The sequence below is a fragment of the Amblyomma americanum genome, chromosome 1 (genome assembly GCF_052857255.1).
Source record: "Amblyomma americanum isolate KBUSLIRL-KWMA chromosome 1, ASM5285725v1, whole genome shotgun sequence".
NCBI lineage: Eukaryota > Metazoa > Arthropoda > Arachnida > Ixodida > Ixodidae > Amblyomma > Amblyomma americanum.
This window is the reverse complement of record NC_135497.1, coordinates 220,168,012-220,180,774: the sequence shown is the minus strand read 5'-3', so window position 1 is coordinate 220,180,774 and position 12,763 is coordinate 220,168,012. Positions and strand designations below refer to the sequence as shown.

Sequence of the window (12,763 nt, the reverse complement as noted above, 5' to 3'; positions counted from 1 at the left end):
TTTCGTTGTTCTGCGCGGTGCTCTTTAGAGAGCTGCTCGGTTAAGTTTTGGACATGCTCGGTGTCTGCGTAGAGAAGCGGTTCAGGTAGTCCGGCCCACGAAAAAGGGGCCTGAAAGGTAAGCCCTAACGCAAGATGAGAATGTTTTCTGAGCGCGCCTGTGCACTTGTCCATAGTTTAGTTTAGAGAAAAAACTAAGGCATAGCCTTAGATGATGAGAATTTTTTTGAGTGCGCATGCGCATTTGTTCATCGTTTAGTCAGAGAAAAAAACTAAGGCATAGCCTTCAGGTTAGAAACTCGAGGGCTTAATATGGCGCAACGAAAGAGACGTGCAAGAAGTTTGCATGAAAAAATATGGCGAAGCAGGACACTGTTGTGAGTTTGACAACACGAGGAAGGAGAAACAGAAACAGGAACATAACACACATAATTGCTTTACTGAGATGAGCAATAGCTGTATCTTTTTTCAAACTGTGGTATCTGAAAAAGTTCCAACGTCTTCAGGGTTGTGCACGTGACGCATGATGGCCTTAGTTCCCAAAACTATGGTTTCCTAAGCGGGCGTTCTACCGAGGCCATGAGCAGGACTTCCTTCCCTCCTAGGCAAGGAGGAAGGAGAGGGTAAGGGCATCCGGCCGAAGCAAGCGTGCAGCCCACCCTCTTTCCTTGTTTTTGTCTGAGGTCGCCCATGCATACAGGCCAGTTTTCACCTTATCGCTCCTCGCCTGTCACATTGGTATTGCAGACACAACGAAAAATTATTTCTCGCCGGACCATTGTCGCTGGGCGGAAAAGCACCGGAGGTCTCTCAGCGCTCGCATGTTTACCGACACATCTCGAAAGCACTCCGCGTCGGAACCTTCCTACCACTTTTCCATTTCACTACAGCATTGCTGACTACCTGCAGACTTCATATTTTATTATTTCTTATTAATGTGCAGTGCTTCAAGCATAGGCTCTTTTAAAACGCCACCTCGTCCTTTCCTTTCAGCTTCCTTAACCAAGTTGCAAGTCTTGTTCAAGGATTTCCTGTTTACACTGGTCGAAAACTTCACTCTGCCCGTTGACACCTTCTTTTTTATCACGTGAGTTGCCAACATTGCATCTTCTCAAGCTCACACGGTAGGTGTGCGATGGATAACAAGAAAACTTTAGTGGCTACGTTTTGATATTTTACATAGGATACGCAAGTTTCTTCGCCATTGCGAGCGCCCTAAGTAGTATTCAAATCAGCCTAAAAAGGCACTACCAGGGAAGACTGAACATTTCAAGTTGTTCTAAACACAACGGGCGGGCTCGCTTGCCCAGCAATCCCAGGCAACGGGGTTTGCTTCTCAGCCCTTACGGTATCTCTAAATACCAAAAGGTTCTGAAAGATGGGGACAAGTGTTGTCCTTGCCTTACACATGTGTACAGTTTAACGAATGCCCAAGGGCTCCGATACACGGCTGAGAAACACACCCCGTCGCATGGTAACTTTTGGCAAAGGCGGTACGCAAGAAAGCTATTTTTTAAGGCGCAGTAATTTACTTTAGTGATTGAAGCATAATTAACGCTTTCAAGAGCGGGTGCACACACAATGTAGCGACATGCTCAGCTTCGCGTGCTCAAGGAGGTGGCTGAGATTACGGTCACCTTTAATTTGCAGAAGCTCATTAATATCTTATTTAATTACAGCTTGTGTAACAGTGTCAGAAGTTACTCCAGGTACTTTTAAAGCCTTTAGCCTTGCTTACTCACAGCTTATTGGCAATACTCCGCAGCACTTCGCATGCACTGAGAGAGAGAGAGAGAGAGAGAGAGAGAGAGAGAGAGAGAGAGAGAGAGAGAGAGAGAGAGAGAGAGAGAGAGAGAGAGAGAGAGAGAGAGAAAGAGGTTCTTGTGTGGAAAGAAGAAAGTTGGCGCGCGGCGCGTGCTTTAATCTCTCTCACTGGGAGGAAATGGTCGCTGCGCTGCGGTGGGGGTCAGGCGAGGAGGGAAGGATGGAGGGAGCAACGTGCTGTGGGCCGGCCAGGTGATGCTCGGCCTGCCGGAGCCCAACTTTGTTGTTGTAATTTGCCAGAGGCGCTCCCGAAGGTGCGCTTGCTGGAGGATGCGTAGGAACCGGTCTGGGCGATGCGGGAACCAAAATGCGCGCGGGGAGAAACGAGCTCTTCTCTAGAAGCGAGCACGGTTTTTCTCGGTTTCAATGAAATCGAGAAGCAGCTGGAAAGCGCGCCGAATTCCGTCGCTGGATCCCTGAGGAAACAAAAGGTTTTCCGCAGAGGTGGAGGGCAATACTATATTGCGAAAGCCTTGCCGAAGCTTTGCTCTCATCCCATCGAAAGAGGGGCACTCTCATGCACTGATGGCAAGTAAACTTCGAAAAGTGTCGCGTAACCTAATTTGTTGATTGTGCTAAATTATTAGAATAAATATTTGTTTCGGGTGTGCAGGTATATTGTGGCTAATATTATCATACCTCGCTAGAAAAGAATAAGGAACTCTCATGGATAACAAAATAAAACCATCAACAAGAAATGCAGGGTTTGGTGTAAAATATGCCATTTAGGTTTAGGTGGCAGGGTCAACTGATATTGAAATGCGAAATTCCTGTAATCTCGGATACTTTAGAGCTTTGTATTCCGAAGTTTACGTATTTATAACACGTACAGAAAATCGGCGCGTTTTCGTAATCGCACCGGCGCATTGCTATTCCTTAAATAAAAAAACAAAACAGGTTACTCTTTCATTCGTGGTAGCATTTAAGGTTTGTTGTCTCCTTCATGCTTGTTCTCTCGACAGTGGCCTGCTCCTTGCGTACAACCAGACCAGAAGGTGCCTCCAGACAAACAGCCGCATCAGCATCTGGAGCATGATCTCTACAGTATTCCACAGATACTGGAGGTAACTTACGCTATTATTAACCTACAAAATAAAGACACAGGTATCTTTGATAAATTCATATTGCTCTGCATCAAAATAGGTTCCGTATGGCGATTTGTGCATATTTGCGTGTTATCAGTCTTCACCACCTACCTGGTGTATGTTACCGTATTTCTTAAGAAAAAAATCTGGTTTGTTAAACGTTTTGGCTAATAAAGCTGAGAAAGCAGACTGTTACCCTTTTAACCTACAACATGCGGCGTTTCTGGTGCTCCCCTATTATATCATTGCTCATATTTTTGGTGCTCTGAGCTAATCTGTGATGGCCAAGTGGCTGACTGACCCAGTTCGTGTGCAAACATTATTCCGATTGATGGGGCTCGGGAACTGATCGCATTTAAATAAGCTATGTTAAGATAATGTCATATCATGCTATTCTCAAAAAGCAAGTCTTTTTTTTCGCTGTTTTTATTATACCCGACATTGTTCTTTTGTTGGTTGGAAGTGACGTCTCAAATTTTAGTGGTTCAGCGCCTTGGTACTTCGAGCGCCGCTTTTCCCACCTGTCATAAAAGCAAGGTATAATAACAGTAAGGCGTGCCCATCAGCTTGCTCTTCTCGAATTCTACTTTTATCGTGATTATTATTTATATCAATATTGTTGCAGCTAAAATGAAAAAAGTGAAACAGCGCGACGGCGGGACAAATTAACGAGAAGTGACACAGGCAAGCGCTGCCTATCAACCATTTTTATTGATTAGCAGAGAAGAACGGTTTAGGTAGCAGATTGACACAAAATAGTAAAAAATAATAGCGTACAAAAAGTTAGCAAATTATTATATTAAAGAGATTGGGAATGAAGACATCAGGAAAGATTGTTGTACGTTCACCATCCTCATCGCATAACGTTATCTGACACGGTAGTTACTTTCGAGCTTGCTTCCTTTTTCTTCGGCAGTCGTATACCATCGGTTCGTGACTGCTCTTCTACCGCTTTTCTGCGTGCAGGACGACGCCTGCGTTCGCGCTGGCCACGGCTCTGTTTGTGCTGATGCCGGCCTTTGGCAGTGGGCCCATGTGGGAAGACGTGCTGGGTCTAGCCTCCGAGAATTGCCGGCTCCGGTGGTGGTCCAATCTGCTTTACTTCAGCAACTACCTGTCGTACAGCAAGATGGTGAGCTGCCTGACGACTCTCGCCTATTCTGCATTTCCCATCGCACCCATAATTTCACTAAAGAGTCGTAGCACAGACTAACCCTTTTCAGGTGTATGGTTTTAGGCTGCTTGGCATAACGATCACAAAGAGAGAGAGAGAGAGAGAGAGAGAGAAAAGACACTGGCAGGACTGATTAGAAGTCGACAATTTGCGCAAAGCAACATTTGTCCACGGAGAATGGGCTGGGCTGCGGCTCTTCTTGATGGCGTCCTCAGCGTGGCGGGTCATCGGAGGGTTCTGTTTTTGCAGCATACCCAGGAAAGTTCGCGCGTATGTGTCTCTTTAGGGTGCAAAATTGCAGGTAAGAGACTTATACCCATGTCACATGGCCAGTTTCAATGACCATCGAGTCGAGGGCCATCGAACTCGATGTAGTTGCGTCGCTGCTACACGGCAAATCCAAATGGCAATTGAAATGGTTTTCGTGTCTTACATCAAGCTTGTGTGGCGCCACAATCGTACTTTAGATTTTGCAAAAATAACAACAATATATTGATAAATGTATACTAAATGCTAAAATACACTCATACGCGCATGCCGTTTAAAACTCTTTTAATTGCACGTACGCGACGGACAGATGCAGACACTGCTTTAGCCACTTTAATACAAGACGAGCAAAAAGAGTCTCTTCATGCGACGGTAAGAATGGGAAAATCGAAGGCGAATACAACAGCTTACAACCCGATATTGCTTTGAGGGATTAGCGACGAAGCTGTTATCGCTGTGATGCGGGCGGGCAGGGCGCCGCCATGTTGTCAACGCAAAGTACGCAAGCAACGCAAAGACCGCAGCGCGAAATTAATGCGCTTAATGCTCTTAAAACCAGACTGATACAATTTCAAAACTTTTGTACAGACTGCTTGCATTAAAGTCTAGGCGAATAATGTTTGTTCATGCTTTTGTACCATGAATGTGTCGTGTATGAAAGTGCGCTTGGCGCCACTCGAAGCAATGCTAGCAATACTGGGCAGCGCTCGAAGGCCCTCGAAATCTCGATGGAGTTCCGCGCTGCTCCGTTGACTCGATATACTATTGACTCGATGTCCATTAAAACTGCCCGTCTAGCAGCGCTCGATCGCCTTTGAGTCGATAGGCTATCGGTTCGAGGGCCTTTGAAATGCCCGTGTGACAGGGGTATTATTCTCAGATTTTGGAACACGGCTTTGATTATGCGGGAAAGAGATCCTCGAGCGGTGGCTGGAGGCAAAAAACCGCGCTGTTCCTGCTACGGCCCTGCCTCCCTGGGCGAACGCGATGAAGACGAGATTTGAAGCAAAAGTAGCAACTTTTGGAACAGGTATATGTGTGCTTTCATGCTAGTATACGTGGAAGGAATAATAAAAACAAAATTTATTTGTTCATCACAAAAGATGAAGAGGGACGAAGAAAATAACCTCAAAGAGTCTGACGAACTCCAGACTGTGACATGATCACTGACAGCAGAGTTAACAAATTGCCAAAGATGGACATCATTAACATCACCGGAACCATATACAACCACAGCAGCAACAACAACAACAAATAGTTACAAAATGGCAATCGACACACTGAAGGAAAAAGAAACAAATTTACTAGCAAGATAGTACTCGTTTGCTCGCGAGTAAAAGTGATAAACAGATTAACCGGCGCAATGACATCATTGCTGTATTGTTGTTGCGCGGTTAGGATATTTTGACGTGAGGCGAAGAGGGAGAGGAGAGATAAAGAAGGTAATGTTTATAAATAATGAATATCTCGATCTCGATTTCTTTTCGTTGCGGGGGGGGGGGGGGGGGGGGGGATTAGGCCAAAACTAAAACAAAATGAAATACGAAGTACAAGTTGTTGTTTTTTTCCGAAATTTTCTCAGATGCCTACAGTAGTAGAGTCACAGACAAGATAGCAATAGTTCGCTTGGGGCTAGAAAAACTTTTTGTACCGAAGCTGTAAAATCTTGAGTGGAAGAATTGTTCTAAGGCGATGCATATTACTCATGACTCTAGCAAGTTTAGTCAAGTTATTGGCTTACATGACAGACTTCTGATATTATCGTGTACGACAACATCCAGAATCCTAAATTTGTCAACTATTTCAAATTAATTCGTATTTCGTAAAATTGAAAACGACTGCTTTGATTCTGTACGCATTAATTTTTTAAAAGCCCGTTCCCTGCAGTCCACGTTTTTAAGCGAGCTGGTGTCAAGATTGCTTCGACTATGAAAGTGTTGCTGTCGCTGAGCGAAAGCAATATAGTTTCTTTCGTCTCCATAAATGAAAAACCTTGCTTGGTCAGTTTCGACGACAGAAGGCAGTGTTTGCGCTGTTCATTGCTTAAGCGTCAAATTACATTGCTAGCAGTACGGCTCCCCTTGCTATACTGAACAGAAGGCGCAAAAACTGCTTTAGAGGAAGTATGTGCCTTCTTCAGTACCACAGCTGCATTAGCATTGCTCTTTCGATATGATTTTATCACTTTTGCTTGTTCAAGAATGCCATTGCGTATTTTCATGCGCTCGCCAGAAAGGGGGCAGCAGAATTGAAGCACGATTGAACAGTCAAGGAAAAAATAACACTCCATATATTTTTTTTTTGTGTACAAAAAAAAAAGTCGCAGTGACATTGCAAAGCACCAGGTTTGTTCGAACTAAGCAGTAGGGCTACCCGGGAAGTATCAAGAGCGTACCACACACACAGAACGGGAAAAACGAAAGTGAGCCAGGACATCCGCGACGCTGCACAAGAAAATGTTTCAGTTTATTGACATCCTGTCTAGATGGCATTTCAGCTAGGATCCAATACATATTCATCTTGTGTTTCACGTTTATCGGTCTATGGCACGTGCGCTTACATCCTCCACCTCTTGCTATAAAATTGTCGAGTGAGCGCTTGCATTGGCCACTCGTCTTTGCCTTTGCCTCAACTTGCGATAGTTACGACAGAAGTATACTTCGGTAAAAACTAGCTTGTCTTGAAACTAGCAGGATTGCGATATAAAGCATCATTTTTACGACTGAGTCTGCCGAGTTCTATCTGCCAAGAAAACGAATAGAAAAAAAGAACGATCTGAGAAGGAAACATTGAGGAAAAATGAGTGCTGATGTAGTATGATTGTAGCAAAAATGCGTCAGAATACTGTATGTTAGAGTCAAATGCCTCATCATATATTTAGGCTCGAGGTTTCTTTATTGGGCTCTTTTGCGGGTTTGAAGAACGCGTTCGCTTAATCAGCCGTCGATCATGTGCGCACAGTATTTTATAATGGTCACTACGGCGGAACATGAAAACATTACGCAGCTGTTTTCTCTTATTCAATGAAGATAGTAGTACTAATAGGAAGATCCTTAGTCACAAATATGCGCTCTCATCACAGTAAAAAACAAAGGAAGCCTATATCTCGTCTTAAAAGTTTCATCTGCGTTGATATAGTTCCTTAACGGTCTCGGACAATGAAAATTGTGGACGCTGCATCATTTTAGTGCATGTTCTTTTCTTGCATTCTGTCTTAGACACACCACTGCTCAAGAAATTTAAATAAAAGGAAGAAGAAATACAAAAAAGCTAAACTAGGCAACAGCGCAGTTAAACAACCGGCATGAGCCGGTGACTGGGCGGCGGCAGCGGCGGCTGCTAAGCGCTGACGCTTCCTACGAGGTTGAGGTTGTTGGGGTTAGCCTTGCGGATTCTGCCGGCAATTGCTCCACCGTAGCGGCACTTAAATGCTGAATATGGTCCACAAAGCAGGTACATACTTGACATCTGGCTTATCTACATTGCTCCAAACACAATCACCTACAACAGCCAACTCCTGCTCTCACCATCTGGAGTCCAAATCCGAGTCTTATAGGACCTTTAATAGAAGGCGTGAAGCCTCCTTTCCACACGACTGTTTTCCGCGCGGGTATGCAATGTCCTGAAGGGAACTGTGAGGGACTCCTGTATTCTTGAGGGAAGCGAACAACACACGCCTTTCCGCGTTGTGCACTGGATAGCACATGAGAAAATGTTCTATGTCACCGCACACACCACGTGTGGAGCACAGCGGAGACGATGCCAGACCCGCCTTATACACACACACAGGGGTTCGAGCAGAGCCCGTGCGAATGCAATGAAGCAATGTAGCCTGAGATCTTTCCTCCCTTGGTCACACATGGCTTGTAGGTTGACCTCCACAGGGTTCTGAAAATGCCGAACACCGTTTCTCTGAAGAGTCTCTTGGCATCTTGAGGGACCTTTCTTGATGGATTAACGGCGCTGTATGGCGAGTCTGTCCGCCACCTCGTTGCCCATGACACCTATATGTGAGGCACCCATTGGAATCGTATGAAACTACGGTCTTGCTCCAGCACGGCCCTGCTAGTATGGACGCCTGCCGCGGTGGCTCAATGGTTAGGGCGCTAGGCTACTGAGCCGGAGTACCCGGTTTGGAAATCGTACACGGCGGCCACCTTTCGATGGAGGTGAAACGCAAAAGACTTTGCGATGTCACTTCACGTTAAAGATCCCCAGGGGGTCGGAATTATTCTGAAGTCCTCCACTACGGAGCCTCTACGGAGACTCACCTTCCTACTTTTCCTCACGGCGCCCTTGAGATGTCCACCTAGAAGTGAGACAGTAAGTGCGCCCTTGATTTCCTCAAAACAAATTTTCATTTTTTTTTTGCTAGCACAAGCCTCGTCCTAGGCGGCAGTTCCAGCATTTGAAGGTTCGCCCTCTGCGTGTTATAGCCCCTCCTGCAAGGAGTCCGTCGCATGCCATTCTTCGGTCTGGCTACGCCACCGATAGGCTTCTTGCTCGGTGGCGAGCACAACTGTGTCTTGTTGATGGCCACGTCATCACGATAAGAATTCTCCACATCACCCATATATAGCAGGGAGAGGCTATAGTGGTCTATAGTGCCGCACGGCAGTTGCTGCGCCATTCGCGCGCGCTGGTTTTTCGGTTCGTTATTTCGGTTTTCCGACCGCCTGCCGAGAGGATCTTCTTACCAAGCACTTCACTTCCGAACTGCAGCCGTTTGGGGGGGGGGGGGGGGGGGGGCGAAACACAGAACTGATGAAACCGGCTCACGTGGCCGATGGCTTTCGCCACTCCGATAACGAGCAGTTTGCGGCATCGATACCCGCGCTTGATATTCAGATCTTTCTGTTTCTCTGTCTGCAGTAGCGTCCCTTCATTTTGTCCCCTTTGCCTTTCTTCCCTTGCCCGCCCTTCTTGTTTTCTTGTTTCACTCTCCCTCTTTTTCTCCTGGCCAGCGTTTTTTATTTCATCTTTCAATCTCTCTGTCCCCAACAGCCTCCCTCTGATTTCTCCTCCTACTTTCCTTGTTTCTCCCAATGCCACCCGTCCATTCGTCGTCTTATCTGTTTCTCCAGACCACTTCAGTTAGTGACCTCGGACGGACTTCATCCACGTGACGGCTGGGGGTGTGCTCCTTATAACGACTCACGCTGAAAACACAGCAGAGAGACCGCACGTACGCGTTTGAAAGTGAAGGAAAGAGAAATAAAGAGAGGAATGCAGTTACACTGATTGGTTGGTTGGTTGGTTGGTTTGTACGTGTCAAAGCAACATTGTGGAACATGAAGCTCACCGTAGTCGAGCACCCCGGATTCAGTTCGATTGTGTCCATAAAACTGCAGCAGTCGCGGCTGAAAGACGCATAAATAAATAAATAAATAAATAAATAAATAAATAAATAAATAAATAAATAAATAAATAAATAAATAAATAAATAAATAAATAAATAAATAAATAAATAAGCCAAAAAAGTTTTGCTTTTTTCCGTGTGCGCCCAGTATCATGTGAAGCCCTGCGCGGAGTGATAATGCCAAATATCCCCCAAAAAAGCCTTTCTAAGTCCATATTGCTACTTTAAATGTTGTTACATAACTTCGTAACACTCCGCTCTAAAGAGGTTTTGGATTGTTTTGGATCTTATGCTCTGGACATTCATCGTTGTCCCCTTTGCTTGCAGTGCATGCTGCACTCGTGGTTCCTGTCGCTGAACATGCAGTATTTCGTCGTGGGACTTCCCCTGGCCCTGCTGCTATTCAAGTGAGTAACGGACGCGCACGCGGGGCTCTTGTGCTTTGCCGGGACCTACGGTGTAGTTGAGTTGAGTGGAGTGGTTGTAAACTACCGGTGGGATTAGCCTTGCAGTTGCTGCCGGCAATTGCTCCACCGTAGCGACACTTAAATAGAAATCACAGAAACACTGTCCGCAAAAACCCAAATAGACACTCCTGAGGTCACCATGTGGAGGCCAAATCCGTGTCCTGCAGGTAAAGTAGAAGAAAGCGAGAAGCATCCCTTCTACTCGACTGGTTTCCGCGCGGGAAAACAATGTCCTGAAGAGAACTGTGAGGAACTCCTGCCTTCTTGAGGGATCCGAATAACACAGCCCGTTCCGCGTTGTACAAAGTACAGCACAAGAGGTAATGTTCTATATCACCACACACACCACACGTTGAACACAATGGTGACAACGCTAGGCCAGTCTTATACATCCACGCCGGCGTACGAGCAGATTCCGTGCGAACGCGGTGCAGCAAAGTGGCTTGGTACCTTTTGAGACCCTTGGTCACACATGGCTGATGAGGAAAGCTCCACAAAGAACTGAAGTGGCACAACACTACATCTCTGAACATTTGCTTGACTTCATGAGGGACTCCATGTACTGGAATCCCGGAGAGAGCTGTATGGGCGAGGTTGTCTGCTATCTCATTGCCTAAGACACCGATGTGCGAGGGCACCCATTGAAAACGTATAGAGAAGCCTTTGCTATGTAGATTCTGCACCAAACGTAGGGATCTAAGACTCAAGGCATCAGTGGGGAGCCCGTACTCTAACCTTTGAAAGGCAGATTTTGAATCCGTAATTATGACAGTAGGTTGAGGCGTACAACACCGTAGCTTCTTTAGAGCTGCCTCAATGGCAACGCTTTCGGCCATTGTGGAGGACACGACTTTAGTAAAACGAACAGACCAATCATACTTCAAAGACGGAATATGAAAAGCAGCTGCACTAGATCCTCTGACCTTGTCCACAGAGCCGTCTGTAAAAATTTGAAGATGACTGGCATATTCGGTCTCAAGATGTTCCAGTACGAGCGAACGCATTGCCGCTAAAGGATAATTCCGCTTAGCGCGAACGTGGGGAATTGTCAAGGAACAATCGAGGCTCGGAAAGGACCAAGGTGGCTTCAACGTCTTAGGTCGATCTCGAAGGTCGAGACCCAGAGAACGAAGAGTATTTAAAGCCAAGTACGCCCGGGACTCAGATCTCTTTCGAAGGCGCTGTAGAAGCGCTCTCCCGGCAAGTCTCTCTGAGGCGGCCAATTTGCAGCAAAAGTCTTTGTGAAGCGGCTAGCCGAAGAGGTTTCGATTGAGACTTATACAGTACTGCATTGTTTGGAGCAGCCTGCGGAACGCCGAGAGCCCTCCTTAGTCCCATTCTGTGCAAAACCTCAAGGCGTTCCAGCTGCGATACCGAGGGGGAAATTAAAGGGAGCTGGTACATTATGCGGCTTGTCACCAGGGCATCGTGAAGCCTGATCATTGAAGCAGGATGGTTTCCCCATTGCTCACTAGCAACTCTACGAAGCACATTGAGACGCGAAGATAGTGAAGCCACAATCGAGTCCACAGCTCGTCGCCACTGTAGACGTGAGTCAATAGTGACGCCCAAAAAACGTATGTGGTTAACCTGACGAAGGCAAGACTGATCAAGGTCTATGCTCAGCCGCGCATACCGTCGTCCCCTACCTGGAAACAGGACGAAGCCAGATTTTTCCACCGAGAGAGTCAACCCAACACCTTGAAGGTAACTTTTAACTGAAAGCACGGCCTGTCGCGCTAATAGAGCTAAGCGTTTGTGTTGATATCCGGTTAACCAAAGACAAATGTCGTCTGCATATATCGACATATGGACATGCCTACAATGTTTTTGCACTTCTGCGGGAAGACCAGCGGTGTACAACACAGCTCGCCCTGCGCGTAAGCTTGCGCGCTCGTACTCTAGTCTCTGATACCTTCGAGAACACTTTGACCTCCAACACATGGCTTGAAGCAAATGAACATGTTGTGAATTTGAGAATTAGTAACAGGCCCATTATCGGTAGCGTTAATCTCTGTGACGGAAAGGAGGAAATGAAATATTCCTGACAGTAGAACTCGACCTGAAAAATTGGATTGAAAGCATGGAGTGTACACGCCCTTCGCGCCGTTTTCATCCTGTTCAGAAGCTATGTCGTTTAGGAGCACGCTGCAGCTGCCCAACTACAGGTACATTTCCATGCAATACGAACATTGGGTAAAGTCGTACAACGCACAGCAGGCCATCTGCCCATGTCGGGGAAACAGACCACGCGGCTTTTCATTAAGTGCGCAAGCAACTGGCGTAAACGCTAACTTGAAACCAGATGGGCGTAAAGAGGGCTATTTCCTAAGATGCTTCTATTCCAGTTTTGCCTCGAACCTTGAAGGAGAACTGCGGCGTTTGAAGTTGACGATTTAAGTAAGTCAAGTTAAAGTAAACTCATCTGTGTTTTCGTTCAGTGAGTGATGGCTTTTTTCAAATGTATATCCCAACGAGCCAACTATTTCCTTATCCTTACCGCAGCGGTGGTCTAGTCGTTCGAGCATCCACCTGGCATGCGGGAGGTGCCGGATTCGATCCCCAGTGCCGCCGGGTGCCCACCGGTG

At 46.3% G+C, this 12,763-nt stretch overlaps 1 protein-coding gene across 1 annotated transcript in view; it reads left to right on the top strand.

The window, feature by feature from the left end:
* LOC144114645 (nose resistant to fluoxetine protein 6-like) overlaps positions 1–12,763 on the top strand; it is a 73,882-nt gene that overhangs the window by 45,729 nt on the left and 15,390 nt on the right. The window contains exons 7-10 of the mRNA XM_077648513.1: positions 993–1,086; positions 2,786–2,887; positions 3,875–4,040; positions 10,036–10,115. Of these exons, the coding sequence (XP_077504639.1) occupies positions 993–1,086; positions 2,786–2,887; positions 3,875–4,040; positions 10,036–10,115 (442 nt within the window). The remainder of the gene's footprint in view (positions 1–992; positions 1,087–2,785; positions 2,888–3,874; positions 4,041–10,035; positions 10,116–12,763) is intronic.